Source organism: Chrysochloris asiatica, unplaced genomic scaffold, assembly GCF_000296735.1.
Source record: "Chrysochloris asiatica unplaced genomic scaffold, ChrAsi1.0 scaffold00005, whole genome shotgun sequence".
In the NCBI taxonomy this organism is placed as follows: Eukaryota; Metazoa; Chordata; class Mammalia; order Afrosoricida; family Chrysochloridae; genus Chrysochloris; species Chrysochloris asiatica.
This window is the reverse complement of record NW_006408523.1, coordinates 41,762,844-41,785,278: the sequence shown is the minus strand read 5'-3', so window position 1 is coordinate 41,785,278 and position 22,435 is coordinate 41,762,844. Positions and strand designations below refer to the sequence as shown.

At 36.7% G+C, this 22,435-nt stretch overlaps 1 protein-coding gene across 1 annotated transcript in view; it reads right to left on the bottom strand.

The window, feature by feature from the left end:
* MYCBP2 (MYC binding protein 2, E3 ubiquitin protein ligase) overlaps positions 1–22,435 on the bottom strand; it is a 365,677-nt gene that overhangs the window by 179,584 nt on the left and 163,658 nt on the right. The window contains exons 24-31 of the mRNA XM_006832026.1: positions 17,943–18,115; positions 16,742–16,867; positions 16,528–16,655; positions 13,785–13,876; positions 10,571–10,705; positions 9,057–9,140; positions 7,115–7,211; positions 407–599 (exon numbers count right to left, since the gene is read on the bottom strand). Coding sequence (XP_006832089.1) covers positions 407–599; positions 7,115–7,211; positions 9,057–9,140; positions 10,571–10,705; positions 13,785–13,876; positions 16,528–16,655; positions 16,742–16,867; positions 17,943–18,115 — 1,028 coding nt within the window. The remainder of the gene's footprint in view (positions 1–406; positions 600–7,114; positions 7,212–9,056; positions 9,141–10,570; positions 10,706–13,784; positions 13,877–16,527; positions 16,656–16,741; positions 16,868–17,942; positions 18,116–22,435) is intronic.

Sequence of the window (22,435 nt, the reverse complement as noted above, 5' to 3'; positions counted from 1 at the left end):
CTTTTCTATGTTGCAAAGTACAAGTACTCATAAACCAGAAATGAAACAGTTTAAAGAAAGAGTAGTTCAAAATAAATCTCTTTTTTAAAATCCGGGATAAACATTTTTTAGTACGTTAAGTCCAAATCTGTTGTTCAAAATATTTCTATTTAACAGAATTGGTTTAAAGTAACATTTTATTACAGTAGTTAGTGTTAGCCTAAAACAATTTCATTTTCATGATGACATATGCATATAACCTATCTCACTTTGTCTAAGTACATACACAAGTATTATGCAAAGGTGACTTTCTTCCCTTACTCTAGGAGCAATTGAGGATTTTAAACTTTCATGCTTTTCTAGCTCAATCTTCTCAAATGTCTCAAATATTCTCCTTACAGTTGTTTAAAAAAACAATGTATCATACCTGACACTGGATAAATTTCACAGGTATAAACACGCAATAACCGCAGACAACAGGTACCCACAAAGCGCAGTCTCTCTAAATCTAGAAGTGTAGCGGTGAACTGAAATCCTTTTAATCCTCTAAGTTCTTCAACTCCTAAGACTAAGGTGGTCCAGCTCCAGTGAAGGATGCTCAACAATGACTCAAAACATTCCTAATCCAGAATATTAAAAATTAAAAAAGAGATATTAGTTCACAAGCTAAATATTGGATCAAACGGAAAGATGTTTACATTCATGTTCAGAATTTTATCTTGAAAATTTTATGTGAGTTTTGGAAACCCTGATTATAGCCAATCTCATATTTTATTATTAATTCACCATTAGCAGTTTCTTCAAAGTTTGCCAAAAACAAGATAAAATTATTAGGAATTTATAAATATAACATTCTTAATAGCATATTTTTAAAATATATAGTTAAGATATGCCATTATTATACTATTAAGATGTATTGATAAATTTTAAAAATTTAAGTTATAAATGTATGTTCACTTGAAAAGAAAATTTACTCTACTGCCACTGTTGCCTTGAACCACAAGGTCAGTAGTTGAAGCTCACCAACTGTTCCTGAGAATACAGGATTGCTATGAGGTGGAACCAACTCGTTGACACTTAACAACAATTGCCACTTTATTACAGAAATTAAAATAAAACAAGTATTTAAAATTTTTAATCATTTTTGAATACAAAAAAGTATTTTACTGTTAACCACCAGTGACAGTATTAATGTCAAGATATTAAAATCTACAACACAAACTGTAGTCAGTTCTTGATCAACAAGTTAATAAAAGTCAAAAGTCAACTAGAATATACTACAAAAATTCAGGTTTGCACTAAAATATAGAATATAGGTTTACAGTAGTGGATCTTCCTTTCAGTTCTAGTTATCTGCAAATGATGTCATGCTTACAGGGTCACATACTAAACGATGCTCAAAAAAACAAAGCACCCCACAAAGTCTGAGCCACTTGGTGAGAGTAATGCCAATAAGAAGCTTACAGTTTAATTATTAAAGACACTTATTTAATCAATACCTTACAAAACGATTAAAATCGCTTAGACATAAGTATAAAAGCATTACGAAGCACAGAGAGAAAGAGATGAACTGAAAAAAGTCACAATAGTCAGAGATACTTATTTTAGATCAAAAGATTCCAAACTGATATTAATACTCTAAATACACAATGGAACCAAGAGTCCTTGAAGTCTCTAATTCAAAGGACATTCTGTGTAAACTGCCAAAGTTCTTTTGGAAGATCAAATTGACAAGATACATACAAATATTTCAAGTATAAATATTCACATAAGTATGTTAGGATTCGAAGACATATGGGGGGCTTCAAAAAGTTCATGAAAAATGGAATTAAAATGATAGTGCAATTTTTACACAAATTGTTTTAAGTGCTGTCACATATGTATGGATGGTCCTTGTTATGGACTGAATTGTGCACCCCAAAAGTATTCATAAAACGTAATAATAAAAACTGGAAAATAAACTAGTCCTTCAATACTTAATAGTATTCTTACACAATTCTTATAGTGCTGAGTAAATTAGAATACAGCTATTTATGTAATCTTTTAAACAGAATGAGACAGAGCCAAATATATTAACATGGAAAGATGTGTATGCTGCATACTATAAAATTTTCATGAGGCTGCACAACTGTAAGTACCATTAAAAACAAACAATGTTATACAGCATGCTGTCTATACAAAGTGTGTGCATACGTATTAAGTAGTCTGGAAGGATACTTTTCAGAATGTAAATATTAATAAGTTAGAGTGATAACAGGGGGGTGGGAAGTGTGCTGTAGTGAACAATCTAATGTCTCTTCTAGCCATAGTCTGTAATTCCCACCAAACGTTTCTGCCCTGCTGAGTCTGGGTAAGAGAGAATCGGAGTAGAAACTGATAGGATGACATGATTCAGCTGGAGATGTTGTTGTTGTTAGGTGCCATCCAGTCGGTACTGACCCATAGAGAACTTATGCCCAGCAGAATGAAACACTGCCCATCCTGGGGCAACCTCACTACTGTTGCCATGCTTGAGTCCATCGATGCTGCCACTTGGCTAATCTGTCTCACTGGAGGTCTTCCTCTTTTTCTCTGACAATCCACCTTACCAAACCTTCTCCAGTGACTGGTCTGTCCTGACAATATGTCCGAAGTATGAGAGACGAAGTTTGGTCATCTTGGCCTCCAAGGAGCACTCTGGCTACACTTTTTCCAAAACGGATTTATTGATTCTTTTGGCATCCCGTGGCACTTTCAATATTCTCCTCCAACACCATAACTCAAAAGCATCAGTTTTTCTACAGTCTTCCTTATTCACTGTCCAGCTTTCACATGCATATGAGGTTACTGAAAATACCATGGCTTGGATCAGGCCCACCTTAGTCCTCAAGCTGACAGCTTTGCTCTTCAACACTTTAAAAAGGTCTTGTGCAGCAGATTTGCCTAATGCAATACGTTGTTTGATTTCTTAATGGAACATTCTGTGAATGTTCATAGTTGAGCCAAGAAGAATGAAGTCCTTGACAACTTCAATCTTTTCTCTGTTGATAAGAATGTTGTTTATTGGTCCATTGGTGAGGATTTTTGTTTTCTTTACATTGAGATGTAATCCATACTGAAGGCTGTGTTCTTTGATCTTCATCAGTAAATGTTTTAAGTCCTCTTCACTTTCAGCAAGCAAGGTTGTATCATCTGCATATCGCAGGTTGTTAATGAGTCTTCCTCCAATCCTGATGCCACGATTTTCTTCATAGAACCCAGCTTCTTGGATTATTTGCTCAGCATAAAGGTTGAATAAGTATGATGAAAGAATACAATCTTGTCGCACACCTTTTTAAATTTTAAAACGTTCAGTGTTCCCATGTTCTGTTCGAACAACTGGTTCTTGGTCCAGGTACAGATTCCTCATGAGCACAATTTAGTATTCTGGAATACTCATACTTTGTAGTGCTGTAGATGTTAGTGGAATTAAATTGTAAAAACTTGAAACTGCAGCGTGGTTATAAAATAAAGCATCTCAGAAGCAGAAGGGGGCTATTTCAGTATCATCAAAGAAGAACCAGGAGTGGAGTGTGTCTTTTGAACCTCTAGATCCCTGCGAATTGAACCTCCTCGACCCAAGGACAGAAAGCTGTGACACCAGAGGAGTAGCAGAGCAGCAGCAGAGCCAAGAGTCAGAGCACAGGACAGAGTGGTGGCCTGCCCACTTCAGGGAGTAAGTAAAGTTAAGGGACTGTGGGCAGGCGGCTTGCTTGCAGGGTGGGCATTTAATTGAGGGAGTCAGGTTTGCTGACCCACAGAGCTAGAGCTGAGTACCCTTAGGATTAGGTTTATGGTGGACTGGTGCATCTGTGAGCATTTATCAGTAACCATAAAACAAGTTTTACTGATATATGACAGTAACATATACTGATAAATGTCTGCCTCAGTGCATGGTGGTAGGGAGGCAGTCCTGACTGGAAGAACTATTCCCTTAACATTTCTGATCCTGAATTATATAACCTGTTAATGCATACCCCATAAAGTGAGTACTGTCTCTGAGTGCTGTGTGGCCACTGCTACAGAACATTAAACCCCAAAAAGCAGCAGAACGTGCTGGTGGAGGCACGGCTGGTTCCACGTATTTTTTGCAGTTTGGTGATGGAAGCGGGGTTACTGCAATGGCTCCAAACCCACAGAAGTACAGGGTTTTGTAAGAGAAAGATTGAAGGGACACAGGAAGTGGAACTTTTCATTCTCGAACGGTTACTTTGCTTATTTTTATCTGTAATGGCTGAAAGAAACGAAAGAGGTGTTATGCTGCAGGTGAGGGTAAAAACAATGCTACTGAAGTTATCTGGGGCAAAAGGCTGACTGGTTAAGCGAGATGACTGATGAGGGCCCAGGCTGCCAGTCAGAAGCAAAGGCCACATGCATATGTGTGACTACAAAGAGCAGGTAAGCCTGTCTTTAACCTACATTTGGTTGGATATGCTAATAGGGGAGTTAGGAATTACCAGGAAGGAACAGACTTTAATTCAGTAGCCCGAATACAGAGTAAGGGACTTATCCCTGAACTATTGAGAAAACAGGAGACTTACATGGGAAGGAAAGACATGCAGAAAAAGAAAGGCTGTTTAGCATTTTGGGATTTCAAGCAAGCAATTTAATATACATCAAATCAGGAAAGATCTGTGCCCATCAGAAAGAATCCCTTCTAGAACTGAAAGTTAAAAGGAGTCAGTCAACAGCCTAGTAAGCTTGTTAGCATGATCACCTGAGTCCACTTAATGAATGGACGTGGGAGAACGAAGCAATGAAAACCTGAGTTGAGAGGGAGAAGAGGAAGGGCTGGCTGTCTGGTCGGAATTTTATGGACTCCCAAGCTTATGGGACCCATCCTACCGCATAGGGGGCATTAGGATTGAGAGTGACTGAAGAAGTCAAGTGGTCTCAAGTTCAGATAGGAGTGTGTGGACTCCCAGCCTCATAGGTGGTACCCAACTGACCTAACAAGGATGGCAAGGGCTAAACAGACCCGAACCCAACTGGATGAAGAAAGGTTTGAGTTAGTATAAATTGCTGTAACTTTGATGGCTTGCTGTGGACTGCACTTGTTTATGAATGCAGGTCCCTAAAGTTCCAACAAGAAAGAACAGAAGACTCTATACACATCAGGAACATGCTTGTATCCTGAGAGTACTGTGTTGATATTGTTAAGTGTCATCAAGTTCATTCCAACTCATAGTGACCCCGTACAGCGTTTCCAACGAAGGGCTGGTGAGTCTGAACTGCCAACCTTGTGGTTCAAACTGACTTTGTGCCATACCAGGACTCACTTTTATCCCACAACGCTATGCCAGAACTCCCATGAGCAGTTTAGGAAATGTATTATCTGAAATGCAGGAGATAAAAGTATGAAGTGGCTGCCTTACAAGCTTTCAAGGGTGTACTAAAATAATATGGGGAAAGTAGACCCATTGTGTATGAAAGAGACAATGGCTACAATAGCTGGAGGGTGACGCGTGGGGTCATGAATTATCTAGTATCTCTTCTAGGCAACGTCTATTAATTCCCACCAAACACTGTTTCTGCCCTAGCAGGTCTGCGAAAGAGAGGGTGGAAGATACTGATGGGATGACATGATCCAGCTGTGGAGGTTACCCGGGTTCATTATAATTGTAAAAACCTGAAACTCTAGCATGGGTATACAATGAACCATCTCAGAAGCAGGAGAGGGCGATCTCACTACCATCCAAGAAGTGTCAGGAGTGGAGCATGTCATTTGGACTCCAAAATCTCTGTGCATCGAACCCCTTTGGCCCGGGGACGCTAGAGGAGTGGCAGAGGAATAGCAGCAGCAACAGACCCAAGAGCCAGAGCAGGAGACACAAGAGTGGACTCTGAAAGGCTGAGTGAGTATGGGAAGAGGCTTGTTTGCATAATGGGGTATTTTCAGGCACTAACTGGGGAGCTTGGTTTGCTGACTCACAGAACTAGAACTGAGTACCTTCAGGCTAAGGTTTATGGTAGAGTAGTATATTCTGTGGGCATTTATCAGCAGCCCTAAAAGACCTATGTAACATTGCCCAAGCAGAGAGAGGCCTGCCTATGAGCACGGTTGAGGTGAGGCTGCCCTGCCTGGAAGAATTGTGCCCCGAACATTTCTGATTCTGAATTGTAACCTGTTAATTTCCCTAATAAATCCATAACTGTGAGCACTGTCTGAGTGCAGTGTGGTCACTGCTATGAATTATCAAGCCCAGATGAAAAGCAGAAAGCCACTGAAGGGACAAATCAGTGTCATTTACTACAGGACAAAAAAATTATATACTCAGTATAATTTTATCCCTACTTCACACTATTCCCACTAGAATGTGCATCAATTTTGTATTTTAAAAATAAAAGAAAAAAAAATGCTTTTTATACATTACCAATTTATGAGACTAACAGCTATGTTAATAAATCACATTAATAAAAAATGTCTATGGTTTAAAAAGCCTTGAAAAACTCTTTGGAGCATTTGAACTTTGCACACGATGTCACCATGAGTCAGAAGCCATGGCAACAACATCTCAATTCGAATCCTCAACTAAAGAAATGAAAGAACAAGACCGAACCCAGACTTGTACCGTACACATACTGTGTGGTTGCAATTTTATCGTGTTGGCTTTTCATTCTACACTGTGGACCTTTAAATAAAGAATGGAGATAGTTCAAGGACATCCCTAGTCATAGGAGTAAATGTAACTTGTCTAGCAAGTACTAAAGTAACATTTCTCCTTCATATTCTAATTTCTTGAACATATGCATTTATACAACTTACTAGCAAATTCACCAGTTATTTTAGAAATAGCAAAGGCATGTTAAAATCTGTCTTCCCTTTATTTAAAATGAATATTGTCTTTGTTGTTGTTAGGTGCCATTGAATCAGTACTGACTCATAGTGACCCTACGTACAGCAGAAGGAAACACTGCCCGATCCTGAGCCAGCCTGACAATTCTTGCCACGCTTGAGCCCGTTGATGCTGCCACCTGTATTATAAATGCTAACACCAATTAAACCTGATTTCATAAAGCTGTCCTAGGACAAACTCTTAGAGAGTTGCAAACTATTGAACATAGAAATGATATGGACTACTAGGTAAAGCAACTAGAAATTTAAAATCTGACTTACCACTGAAACAGTTCTTGCAAAAGATCTCTTTAATATGTGAACAGGTTCACTGGTCGTCTGTTTGCCTTTTGACGCACTGCCGTCACTGGTTGGCAGTCTGAAAGCAGTAGACACACGTAAGAAATTAGGTTGGAAAGTTCAATAACTTTCTTTTGATAAATATTTTTTCAAAAGTGAATTAAACTACATTAAATTCTTGTGCTGAGAAAAATGCCACTATAGGTCTTGCTAGAAACATTTACCAATCCTGATAAAAATCTTCAGCATGTGAACATTTCATCTTTTAAATTCCATCTTGTGAAGGAAGAGTAGGTACTCCAAGTCCCTTTCCTTCAAAATGTCTGCTATTAAAAAATTGTTATCCATTGTATATGATAAAGTAGGCTAGGGACTCTAAAGAAACAAACCTGAGAGTTTTATTTCTAGTTAGCTCAGTAAGTTCATTAATTCAGGAGAAAAAAAGATCTGTATATAAATAAGGTTATCTGACCCCATATAAAATCGTTTAAGTGGGAAAATACTAATATTTTAAAGTTCTTCAGAAAGTGGAAATGAAGTGTCATCTACTGAAACTTGCTATGCTCACGAGCTATTGATTGCAATCAATAGATAAAATCGAATATAAAATACAAACAAAAACCTCCTGTTGGGAAAAATGAGGGTCTTGTTGTTCCATTATTTGTTTTTATCAGTGTATAAACCTTTTGCTCCATTTTAAAAGATTACTAAAAAGGAAGATTTTTTTTTTTTTTAGATTAGGAGCTCTGGTAGCGTAGTGGTTATGAATCGGGCTGCGAACCTTAAGGTCAGCGGTTCGAAACTACCAGCTGCTCCGTGGGAGAAAGATCAGGCTTTCTACTCCCGTAAAGATTTACACCCTCGGAAACCCTGTACAGGGTCGCTATGGGTCGGAACCGACTCGACGGCACTTCACAACAACGACAACAAAAAGGGAAGATTAGGAAGGTTCAGAATCATTGTTCTAGAAATCAGTGTTTCTTTGATTTTCACTTCCTAAAGTAATAATGACATTTTAAAAATGAGGGTTTATATCCATTTGGAAACTTCTAGAATTATTGCAGTACTCTTCTAGCAACACACATGCCTATAGGCATATGCTTTTTATTGGGAAGGGAAAAAATTAAATGTTAAAAATATAATTAACATGATCACATGAGAATATTATGATTTAATATTTCAGTTGAAAATGGAAATTTATAAACAGAGATGGTATTTCCAATGAATGCCATCACAGGATGACTAAGAAACAAAATTACAGCCACAACAACTAACGGCCCCTTACCAATTTCATTTCCTTAACATAAACTTGTTTTACTTACAACATTTTGAAATTCATAAGACAAAAATGAATTTTAAAATAATATTGTTGTCATTGTTGTTAAAGTGATGTCGAGTTGGTTCCGACTCATAGCAACTCTTTATATGATTTCTGAAGTTTTAAATCTTCAAGGAAGAAGAAAGCCTCATCTTTCTCCAGTAGAGCCATTAGCAGGCTCAAACTAGACCTTGTGGTTCACAGTCCAGTGCATCAATATCGTTACCAGCATAATAGAAATGAACAGTCATTTGTTACTAAGTGCAGCTGAGTCGGTTTCTACATAGCCACTCCACATAGGGTTTCTGAGGCTGTGACTCTTTAAGACTAGAAAGCCTCATCTTTCTCCCATGGAGTGGCTGGTGGGCTCAAACTGCTAACCTGGGGTTTGCAGTCCAGTGCTTATCCTATTAAGTTTGATGTAGAAAATGTTTTATGATGTTAACTAAATTAAATGTTCTTGCTAAGTTTTGCTATTATTTCTACAAGTATATTGTAATTTGATAAATGTTTAAAAATTATTCCTTATATTATAGTTTATAATCATATTACATAATTATAGCAAAAGAGTAAACAGTATTAATTAACCATTAGTATGCTACATACCTGTATAATAACTGAGGTATCTGACCAGCATTAACATCTGTACCATTATTTGATTTCTTTGAACTCTTAAACTGGAAAACAACTCTAGATAGTGAAAAAAACAACAATAATACAAAAAACATGATTCATGATTCATAAAAGGAAATAACCATTTCTGAATCTTAAGTGAATACAGAATCAATCTTTAGGAGGAAAAAAAGGGAAATGGTATTCTGATTTTAGTGCTAGCTCTGAATGGCTTTCTCAGTAAACAGTAGAAAGGGAAGCTCTATGAACCAGCTCCTGAGTGAGTAGCTGTTCCCATTCCCCCAAGGTCAACTTTCACCACAGCAGTATATTTTTAACAAAAGGTTTTAACGTAAAAATAGTTTAAAATTCACTCATCAGGATACATTACAAGCATTAGCTTCAAAATGTCATGACCTTCCAAGGCTGAATGAACTGTATATGGGAATGATCTAGTCCAGGGTCAAAGCAGTCATTCAGTTCTAACATAGGATCTTACAGGAAGTCGACAGATTCACATTTTTCTCAAGAATTCTACTTGAATTCAATCAACATGGGATTCACCTCATATAGCAGTCCTGGTTCCACTTTTTGACAATTCTTTCAGGAGCTGAACTGAACTGAAATTATACCCATTTCAAATAGTCTATATTTTAGCATAATAAAGAATAAACTGCCATTTCTCTTACACAAATGATAGGCCTTTCAAACCCATGAATAAGAGTAAGAGCACAAACACTGGGTTTAGTCAAGTGGCTCCAGAGCATATTTGGCTCTGTCACACAGTAACCATACGACTCCAAGCAAATCACTTCACCTTTTTGTTCCTTGATTTCTCCTACTCCGCAGGTCAACCTGTTACTTCATGAAGTGGAACTAATTCCTGCTTCAGAAAGTTGTGGAGGGCACCATATATAATAATACACATGAAAATATTTTATTAAACGTGTTAAATAAAAATGTTATTTTTACTTTAAAACTCCTAAAACTTTGATATGAAAATTATACCACTTCATATTGTGGAAGCTGTACAATTTATAAGCTACTTTCAGTTGAAGTATCAAATTTATAACAACTATATCTCTTGTTAATGGTTTTTAAATTCCTCACAATACTTGTAACCTTCTTTGATAAAACATTTTATTTAAAAATAAGCTTTTACAGGAGGTAGTACTCAGAAAAACAACTGCTATCAGTCAAGAGAAAATATAGTATTTGTATTTTTATCAAACAGTCTTTGTGCAAACTGAACAACCTCTTCATATCTTAGTTTCCTATGTGTGCTGTGTGTTACATAACTGTGTGTGTTATTTGTGAAAAAAATATGTTCTCTTATTCGGTCTAATTTGGAATAACATTACATGATTTTAGGGGATTTTTTAGCAGTCCTATTATGATCTAGTCTTATTAAGGCTTTTAGCCTAACCAAAGTCATATGAGTTGTCAAAACAGTATTGCACCAGCACGAAGGAAAGTTTGCTTAAGTTATTATGGAATATTTCACTGACCCATCATCTGTGGTAATAGAAGCTTGTCCATGAGATCCACAGTCACTGCTGGGTCCAGATACCCGTGCCCAAGCAACGTACCACCATCCAGCTTGCAGGAGAACAGGTTCATCAAACATCATTGCATATTTTTCTCTTGAAACAAAAATTAGTGGATTACAGACAATGCTAATGCACAGCTCAGACATATATATTAATTTTTTTTTTAATTATAAAGAAAACATGAAATTGGTTGTACTTCTAGAAGATGTGGTGGTCATGTGCCATGGAATCGGTTCTGACTCATAACGACTCTGTATAGGATTACCAAGGCTGTACATTTTTACGGAAGCAGAAAGCCTCATCTTTCTCCTGTGGAACTGCTAGTTGTTTCCAATTGTTTACTGTGAGATTAGCAGCCCAACTCATAACCTCGACACTACCTGAGCTCCTTAGTAAGCTATGCTCACTATGAATAAGAGAACGGTCAATCATTCAAGATCCAAAGGGCAACATGTACCTAAGGACAAAGCTGAAAAGGGATGTGAAAAGGTGAGTGGAATGGAAATAGAAACCCCAGAGTAGAAGCAGGATAACTTGTTGAATGGAGGGAGTTGCAATCATTGAGATGAAACAAACTAAGATTTGTTAAATGTTAAAATTGATGATCTGGTCTATAGACCTTCACTCAATTCAAAATAAAAAAGCTTAAAAAAAGAAATGCAAGCTAGTTGGAAAATGAAAATCTAACCTTTAATGTTCATTTATCCAAAAAAGTGTTATAAAAAGACGTGTTACAAAAACAATTATATAGTCAGAATGCCCGTGACTTGCTAGCTGGGTGACTCTGGGCAAGTTATAATCTCTCTTCTCAGCTTCTTCATCGATAAATTAGGGATATGTTTAGCTGGAGTCCTGGTGTGGCACAATAGGATAAGCTTTCAACCACAAGTGCAGTTTGAAATGAAAGGTAGGTTGGTGGTTCGAACTCACCAGCAGCTCCTTGGAAACCCTATACAAGGTTGCTAATGGGTCGGAACTGACTTAATGACACTTAACAATAACTACATAATGTCTAGTTGGTAGTGTTCTGAGAAGTGAGTTCAGACAAAGTGTTAGCACTGCCCCTCACATAGTAATTATACAAAAAAAGTCTATTTAAAAAACGAATTCTTCATGATGTATGAGAAAGTCCACTAGATATTCTAGAGAAACAAAAATAAACTTCAGAGAGTTTTAAAGTGCAAGAAGTCTGCTAATTTAGGAGAGAAAAGACCTTATATATAAATAAGGTTATCAGACCAAAAATATCCGCAAGCAAGTCACAAAAATCTCCATATCAGAATGAAAGGATTGTGGAAGGTAAGGCATTTGAAATTTTTGCTGGTTGAACTCAAGGTAGAGAGAAGACAAAGAGGATAATAGCGGAACTGCTGGACAGAAGTATGAAGGCACAAGACATGGTCATGAAATAGTGAGGAGCCCAGATTAAAGCAGGAAGATAGATGTATAAGACTATCCATTATAGAAGAGGGGGTGGCAGAAAGTCAGAAGATATGTTATGGCATATTACAGAAGCCCCACCTTAGGACAAGCCTTATGAATCTGGGCATTGTTGAGTAGGCAAAAAAGAAATCTAAATGATTCTCTAAACAAGCACACACCTTTTATTTTTGTGTCTTAATCATATGCTCAAAACTAAATTCTAATTAGCAATAGTATCTTAAGGCTTTATTAAAAATTAGCCAAATATCAGTTAACTTTTTAAAAATTTCCTCATATCTTCACTTGTATAAGCCATAAAAAATCACTTAATGTTGAAAGTGAAGAAGTAGTCAGAAGTTTCTTTAGGTTTAATATTTTGTTCTCAAATGTATTTCAACGCAAACTAAATGACTTACTTACCATCCTTACTTCAAGTATACATTTTCACTAAGAAAAAAACAAAATTGAACACCACAATACGTTTTCATAGATAATTATTGTTGGGAAATGTTGCTGTTCTTAAGTACTGAAGAGTCGGTTACAACTCAATAGCGACCTTGTATAGGATTTCCAAGGTGGGTTTGAACTGCCAACCTTGCTGTTACCATCCCAGTGCTTAAATTACAATGCCACAACAGGACTCCACTAATGTATCATTATTACCATGAAGCTCAATGTATATTTTGTGTCATCATATTATCCTCTGATTCAAATCGCTTCAAACTTGTCCTAATCCAGTATTGAGATCATTCTTAGAAATTCACAGAAAGGACAATATAATCTAGGAGAACAACTGAAAGAATCTTTGTAAATAAACATAGTAATCCATTAAGGTTCCAAGAGATTTAGGTAAAGCTATTCACCTCCCAATGTGTGTTGTAATCAATAGTAAGCTACGGACATAGTGATTCTGAATCAGTGAGTATATCCCCTTGAAGGTATGTACATAATGTTAGAATTAACAGATAAATGTAACCAGTATCACATATCAGTAAACATTAGCAAAAAAGTTTGTCTCAAAGGGATGCATAACAAAATAATGGGTTAAGAAAAAGAAAATGCTTTTAAATGCAATCATTTAACTTTATAACTTTTGGCTGTGAATAATAAATTTTGGCTGTGACCAATACATGCTCTGACTGGCACTGTAGGATAAGCACTCAACTACAAGGTCAGTGGTTCAAATTCAACAGCCATTCCTCAGAAACCCTATGTGGGGTTGTTATGGGTTGGAACTAACTTGATAGCACTTAACAACAACAACAACAACAACATACACAATGTGGAGTCCTAGTGTGATGCTGCAAGATAATGTGCTGGACTGCAAGGTTAGTTTGAATCACTGGGTCATCAGTTCAAACTGACCAGCTGTTCCTCTGAAACCCAACACAGGGTCACTATGAGTCATAACTGACTTAACAGCATTTAATGACAACAACAATGTACAATGTAGAGAGTTCCTACTTTTCTGATGTTATCAAGCAGGAAAATGAAATTGTGCAAAATGAATACATCATACATTTTATCTTTAATGCAGAATAGTTATCCTGTGAAAAAAAAAGATGAGGATATTACTAATATTAACACAGCACAGTTCAAAGCAATCCTTATTATATAAGACAGAACTCAATTTAATTAACATTTTAGGCACTTGGAATTAACAGCATAGACTTTTAAAATACCACTTAAAATTATGCATATTTATGTATAATGAGTTTTTAATTTACAAAAAAAATGAACAAACATTTACCTAGCAGCACAGTCATAAGCCAACACATCAGTCTCTGCGAGAAGGTCTCCATCAGTTTCATGATCTCCTCCATCAGGACCCAGCTCAAACAGCTGCAGAAAGGAACAAAAAAAGAACTGTCCAATAATTCAATTCTATAAATTTCCAGAATAGTATGTTAATAATTGTGTGTGTGTGCCATGAAGTCAGTTTTGACTCATAGAACTAAACTGCCTGTCCTGTGCCATCCTCACATTGTTGCTACACTGATGCTGTAACTGTATCAGTCCATCTCACTGGAGCACTTCCTCTTTTTGGCTGATCTTCCTCTTTACCAAGCATGATGTCCTTCTCCAGGGACTGGTCTCTCCTGATAACATATGCTTCATATGAGATGAAGTCTTACCATCATCACTTCTAAAGAGCAGCTGGCTATACTTCTTGCAACACAAATTTATTTGTTGTTCTTCTGGAAGTCCATGGCACTTTCAGTATTCTTCTTCAAGAAGAATACTCAAATGTATCAGGTCTTCTATGGTCTTCCTTATTCACTGTCCAACTTTTAAATGCACGTGAGGTGATTGAAAATACTATGGCTTGGGTAAGGCACACCTTAGTCCTCAAACTGACGTCTTTACTCTTGAACACTTTTTTAAGAGGTCTTTTGCAGGAGATTTGCCTAATGCATTGTGTCCTTTAATTTGACTGCTGCTTCCATGTGTTGACTGTGGTTCCAAGAAAAATACAGTTTTTGAAAACTTCCATTTTTTTTCTCCATTTATCATGATGCTATTTATTGGTCTGGTTGTTACGATTTCTGTTTTGTTTAATATTGAGGTGCAATTCATACTAAAGACTGTACTTACTTCTATTTGGAGTGGGCACAAATATGGATACCCTCCATTTGGTTGACAAGCTAGCTGTCTGCTAAATTTCTTGGCATAGATGAGTCAGTTTGTTGAAATATTTCAGTCTGTATTTTGTCAATAGTTACTAAAGTTGTTAAGTAGTGATACTGACTCAGTTCTAACTCACAGCAACCTTGTATAGGGTTTCTGAAGACCAGTTGGTGGGTTTGAACCTTGACCAGTGCTTCTCCGCACCACACCAGGAGTCCAATGGAGATTGATGTGTTTTTAAGTGTTGTTGAGTTGGTTCCAACATATAGCAACACTGTATAGGGTTTCTGAGGAGCAGCTGGTGGGTTTGAACAGTCAACCTTGTGGTTGGTTCACAGTCCAGTGCTGATCCTACAGTGCCACACCAGGAGTTCAATGGAAACTAATAGTGACTGTATAACAGCACCTATGAGAACTAAAAAGAATGATTCTTATGGAACACTTGGAAAAATACTCTATGAATGAGGCTTGAAAACATTACTTATAAAGAGTGAAATAACAGGATTCTAAATCCTTCTGGACACAGAAAGATGCCAGGTCAATATGGCATGGAGAAAGCAGTAATGAAGCTTGAGAGATGGGGAAGGTCATGAAAAAGGAAGAAAAGACCATAAACGTCAGGTACAGAAGACAAACTAAAAAAAAAAAAAATCAAAATAGGAAAAGGTTTTACAATATGGACTAATATGTATAAAGAAAAAAAATTAGTTTCTTTGGAGAGTTATAGCAGGTGAACTACAAGAAATGAAGAGGCAAGAAGAAGGCACTAAAATTTACTGAATGTATAGAGTTAGGTGTGTTAGCTTTTCCATTACATGCTAATGACTTAACCATTATTTTCCAGCCCAGATTTCCTTCTTGACCTTCAGATCCTTGTTCTCATCAGCCACTGGATTCCTCCAAGTGGCTCAATCTCAAAACTGATTCATCTCTACCTCGTCCTTTCTCTCTGTCATGATTAACAGTATTATCATTCATCAAGTTACTCAAATAAAAAAAACCTAGTAATAAGCCTCTTGTCCACACCTCTCCACCATCAATATATCTATAATCTACTGCTGATACCAAAGCTTGTCAATTCAACCATACTCACTCTAACTGCCTGGATATATGACAGTGATTAGTTGGTCTTCTTAGCTTCATTGCTTTAATCCATATTCCACTAAATAAAGGGCTTTTATTTTTCTTTTATAGTGACTTTCGTACTCTTTTTAAAGTGAGTATCTGATTAGAGTAGCTTCTTAACTGTTCATACTGTTCAATGATTTATCATCTCTGCCTTCATATCATGATTTGTATAACAACAAGGGAACAGTTATAAAAGAAGTCTGAACTGGCGATATAAATCTGGGCATGACAGTGGGATTAGAAAAAAATGCTCAGGAGAAAATACAGAGTGAAGATACAGTCTCTAGTCCTGAGTCTATAAGAACTACAAAATTCACAGGCCAGATAAAAGAGAATAAACTGATAAGAATGATAAACTATCAGAGGTATAGAAATTAAAAAAAAATCAAAACAAAATCATTATGTGGCTTATTTCTGTGTGGGAGGAAGGGGAGACGATAAACCTTAATGAGAGGAAGGGAAAAAAAAGAAAACTCTTCGTTGGAGAGCTTTAAAAACACTCAGTGAATACTAAGCAGGACTTTCATAGCTTTTTATATTTGTATTATTTTAAAATAATTTTCTTCTCAATTACTCCCTTCTGACTTAACTTTTTAATTTTTCCATTTGAGTTAAAGATTCAATATTATTTTAGCAATTTTCCTCAAACTCTTTTTAAAAGGAAGCATTAAAGCAAAACAATAAGTCAAAACCAACATCTGCACATAACAGGACAGTAGGGTCACTGAGGAGCTCACCTTAATTTTAGCAGTATATTCTCCTCTACCTCCAAACAGACCGAGACCACCAAGTACAATATCAGTGTCTGCACTAAAACGTATGGCTTCTACTGAGTGGGCAGAGTAACCCCAGCCCCCTCCATGACCTAAAAGATAGAAATCATTTATGTTTCAAAATACCCATTTACATTTCAGTTGTAAGACAATATTGCCTAAGGGTAAATATACATACTTTCAAACCTGTTTACCACGCTATAATCTTCTTTGGAATATACTTTCATGACTGCTTGAGTTTCCTCTTCTGTACTTGCAACACCCATTTTTAAATCCTGCATAGCTGCCAAGGTATCTAGACAACCTAAAACCACAACCAAACAAAATTCAGTTACTTAAAATTTCCCTGATACTGATGACACAGGGTACAATATATTTAAATAAGTCAATAAACCCCCAGTGTGCTGAACACATTTATTCCAAGTTTCAAATATAATTTCAGGGAAGAGCACTTACACCACTGAATATCTCTTTTTGGAATTTAGGCATAAACTATTTGGCAAAGTTTTCCATACACTGTCTCTCTGAAAGGTTAGAGTCTCTTAAACTTTGATTCTTTATAAGCTTCTAATTTTTATGAGTCTCAGGAATATTTTTATTTGATTCTTACATCAGTTTGAGGAAGATAGATTAGGCAGAAATAACCTTAATTCATGCTAGTTTTAGATGTTTACAATTGTTACCAGATAAAATTTGTGGAAAAGGAAGAAAGGCATTTAAGATTTAATAATTCTAATATGACCTCACAATTACACAAGCTTCATAAACGTAAGTGAGTCTTTAAAGGATGAGTTTAAAAATCAATATAGTTAAGTAGTTATACAGACAGGTATAGCATTTTTAGCAATAACATGGACAGGAAGAGTGCACATCTCAAATTATGTATTAAAAGTGAAGCTGAAATGCTGGGGAAAATGGTGTTAGTAAAAATAGATAAAATTCCTACCTATACAAGTCACACAATATTACAAAGAATTTGTTATTTTAGGGCAATATATATAAATTATAATTACAGATTTGAACACTGAATGTATAGCTATAATTGTTTATTGGAAGTGGCTTCAAAAAGTTGATAGAAAAAAGTCTATTATCTTTCAATCCCATTTTTCTATGAACTTTATGAAGCCCTCTTATATATTCAGGTTCACCAGAATGTTAATATTTGGCCACACATGAATCTTTCATGTTGTTGGTGTAGGTCTGATGTCCTGTTCTCTGCAGGAAAAGACTCTTAAAGATAGAAAACTTCAATTATTCTGTACCTTGCAAATCGTTATTTTTTAGCAAAATGAATGATTTAAATAAATCTAGACATTCTACAATTAAAAAATACCTCAACACACATCAAGAATTAGCTGAAAATCAAATTGGAACCCTACCTAGTATATGCAAAGCTGCATGCGATCGAGTGGTGAGAGCCCTTGATCCTGTAGGTAAGGCAAGTTCCGGGCTTAGAATGCTACATCTGGACTCCATGTCGGCTGCACAGGGGAGCCTGGCATCGGCTACTACTGCATTGTAACACCACAGTTCTCTAGTATTGGGGCGAAACCTTTTAAGAAAGGTTAATTACAGTCACTAGACAGTTTCATTAAAAAAAAAAAATTGGAAACATAATTTAAGAGTTCATAATTACCCATATTTGAGTTAAATACACAAATAAAACAATTTCTGTCACAAGTAAAGTAATCTGAATAAAATAACAAGGATCACACTTCATGACTTATGTTATCGTTAAGTGCTGTTGAGTCAGTTCTGACTCACAGTGATCCTGTATAGGGTTTATGAGAACCAGCTGGTGGATCTGAATTGCCAACCTTGTATTTCACAGTTCAGTGCTTATCCTGCAGCACCACACCATGCCTCCAAACATTAATAATATGTAAATTCCCCAGAAGTCAAGGAGCATATGTGTAATTTCTAACAGCACTTTTATGTTATAAAAACTTAGTAGTTTTCTGAGTTTTCCTATCAATAATAGAATGGACAAATATATGTGATATATTCACATAAGGGAATATTCTACAGCAATGTGAATGAATGAATTTTCACTTATTTTTCTCAGATAAATACATAGGAAGACTCTAGCAAGCCACACACAGACATACAGATGTACAGTATATCAACTTACATACTCTTCAAAAACATGAAAGCTCGTTGATACAAGCAAGAAAAATCACACAGAAAAGAATGATAAAGTTAAAATTATCCCCTCCAGAAGTGAAAAGGAAAGAGTCTGGTCCGCAGAGAGGTATTTTTTGCCACTTGTTAAGTGCAGTCCAGTCGATTTAGACTCATAGTGACTCTGTACAGCCTTTCCGAGGAGCAGGGGAGTTTGAATCACTGACATTTTAATTCAAGGGATTTAAAAGTTAATAAGAGTGTTCTTTTGTATTAGTGTGTACATTGTGTCACTGTTTTTCCTACCATGTTTTTGCTTTTTGTATCTATTGTTAAGTGCTGTTGGATCAGATCTGACTCATAACAACCCTGTATAGGGTTTCTGATGACTGGCTGGTTGGTTTCAATCGCAGACCTTGCAGTTTAGCAGTCCAGTGTTTATTCTACAGTGACACACTAGGATTACTTTTGTATCTACTCAATCATTAATAAAAACAACTTTTTTCAAAAGGAATGCATAGAATAAAAGAATATAGGAAGTGAATTCAGCTTTTTGAGAATTTTCTTATGAAAGAAAAGAGCGGAATATGGCATTGGCAGGTGAGCACTGTGTGTGTATGTTTTATGCTTTATTATTAGTGATGTTGAACAGCTACATACACTGTTTGTGTTTTCAGAGAATAGCATTTTATCTTTTTTTTCAAACCCACCAACCACTTCTCAGAAACTCTCTACAGGGTCCCTGTGAGTCAGAACCAAATCAACAACACTTAATAATAACATGTGTGAACTCCGATATTACAAAAAAAAATTCTTGTCAAGTTGCTGAAGATAACTGACAGTGACCCTATGGGATCCTACAAGGGACCCCACAGGGTTTCCAAGACTGTAATCTTTACAGAAGTCTGGCACATCCTTTCCCAGTAGAACAGCTAGTGGGTTTGAACCACCAACATTTCAGTTAGCAGTTGAGTGTGAAACTACCGTGCCACCAAGACTCCTTTTGATATTACAAGATATCCAAACAGTTTTCTGAATTAGCTGCAACAAGTACTCTGCTATCAGCAATGGATAAGTTTTCACTGTTCAATAAATAATCTAGCTAACATTCAATATTGTCAGATACCTTCATTTGTGTCAGCTTACAAAAAACCCTAAATTTACTACTGTCAAGTCAGTTCTGATTCCGGGCACTTCCACAGGACAGAGCAGAACTGCCCCAGAGAGTTTCTAAGGTTGTCATCTTTATGGATGTGATTATCACATTTCCCCCCCAAAAAGCAGCTGCTGAGTTTGAACTGCTGGAGGTGAATGCTTAATCACTGCACAGTTCATTTAAAAAGAAAAAAGCCTCCTTCTCAGTGGGTTGTAAAAGATGTCTCATTGTGGCCTTACCTCATGACTACCAAAGAGATCACACTATCGTATGCTTATGAGCTATTTTATTATTTCTTTTTTTTTTTTGAAGAATATGTTCAATCGTTTGTCCATTTTTCTATTTCTAAAATATAGAAAATTTTTATATACTCTCAATACCAATCTCTTTTCAATATTTTTTCATTTATTTTCATTTTAAGGGAGGAGTCTTTTGAGGAAATGGTCTTAATTTAATGCAGTTTAATTTTTTCACTGTTTTTTAAGAACTTTTTGCACAAAGGTAAAACTCAGACATATTTTTCTGTTGTTGTAAGGTACCATCGAGTCGGTTCCAACTCATAGCAACACTGTATAGGGTTTCCAAGGAGTGGCTGGTGAGCTTGAACCGCCAACCTTGCAGTTCGAACGGCTTTGCAGTCTGGTGCATTAACCCACAGCACCACACCAGGATTCTGATACTATCTTCTAAATTTTTTTAAGATGTATAAGTTATATTTGGAGTCCTGGTATAGCACTTTAGGATAAGCAGTGGACTACTAACTACAAGGTCAGTGGTTCAAACCCCACAGCCACTCCTTAGGAATCCTGTAGAGAGAATCTTGTCAGAACCAAATCAATGGCATTTAACAATAAAAACAAAGTTATATTTAAGTCTCTAATCTACCTGGGTTTATTTTTCTGTAAAACTGCAGTGAGTTTGGTGTCCAATTTCATTTTTTCTTCACATTTGAGTCATCAGGGACCACTGACTGAAAATACTGTTCTTAACATACTAATTTGAAATGTTAGCTATTTATGATGTGCATCAAAGTTTAAGAGGATCAATGTTTTCTATGTAGAGATTTGTTATTAAACGCCATGAAGTTGGTTTCAACACACAGCATTCCTATTTTTAGGGTTACCCAGGAGTGGTTGTTGACTTTGAAATGCCAGTCCTGTGGTCAGCAGTCCAGTGTTTATCCAACACCACCACACCAGGACCCCATGTAGACATAACAGTTGTGAAACAGGATTTTTTTCTTTCATCCCAATCATTAGTCTTGGTATGGCGCTGTTGGCTAATATGTCAGACTGCAAAGTCGTTTGAACTGCAAGGTTGGTGGTTCAAACTCACCAGCTGCTCCTTGGAAACCCTATATAGGGTCGCTATGGGTTAGAATAGACTCGACAGCACTTAACAACAACAATAATCATTATACATATCCTTTATATTCATTTAGTATTCTAACTGGGATTTCCTATACAAATTATGGTTTTGTGAATTTACTTGACATGGAATTTCTATCCCAGGTCTTCTTACTCGCACAAAGTAATTGGGTGGTAGCTACGATAGAAACGCCATATCAAGTGAATTCAAAGAACCATCCTCTGTATAGGACTAACATATATATGACAATATCACCTAGAGTCAACCCAGATATGGAAGTATTCAAAGTAAAACAAACCTACAAGACTGAAAATAGAGAACCAGAGATATAGTTACAAAAACAATAACCACCACACCACCACCAACAACAAAAAAAACATAAAGTAAAAAGAGTAATTAATTTAGTTACTGGACTTCTAAATGAAGAGAAATCAAACAGATGTCAAGAAAATAGATAAATAAAAATAAAGCTCACTGTAACCCAAAAATCTAGATCAAGTCTTACTCCTAGCCCTAGCCCAATCCTTACGCCTAACACTAAGCCCCTAACCATAACCCTAACACTAAACAAAGTCCTCGGCCTAGCCTAGATGTAATCATAGTCCTAAACCTTCCCCACCAAAAACAAAAAAGGAAGAAAAAGAAGAGCCATGGGCAGATTGTGGGATCCTACCTGAAAAAGCATGGCGGCATGGAGAGACCGAGAAATGCTGGGCTTCCAGGAACATAAACCAAGGAAAGCTCAGTACCTATAGCCAGAAAGCTGGCTTGTAGCATGTGCTCTTTGGGCATTTACACACTGGCCAAAGGAGCATTGTGACAAACATTTTCCTGGGCAGAGCAGAGTCAAGGAAAGAGATGAAGAAAAGAGCAGGAATGACTACAGTATGGCAAAGAAGAGGTGCTCCGGACAGCTGAACTGCTGTATTCTGAGTTGTTTCTGATCCTGACTTGTACCCTGTTCACTTCCTGTAATAGGTTCTGTGTGGCCACTGCTATGGATGACTGAACCCAAACGTGAAACAGCAGTGGCGGCAGCAGAGGCAGGAGACAGAGGAGTGAGCTTCCCAGCAACAGATGAGTAAAGCTGAGTGTGACTCTGGGCAGGAGGTAGGCTTGCAGAATTGGGTGTCCTTTAACCATTTAACAGCAGCACTAAATGAGCTCGTAATGCTTGTCAGAGCAGAGGCCGAGGGGTTTCATGGCTGAGAGGTCAAGGACCACAGA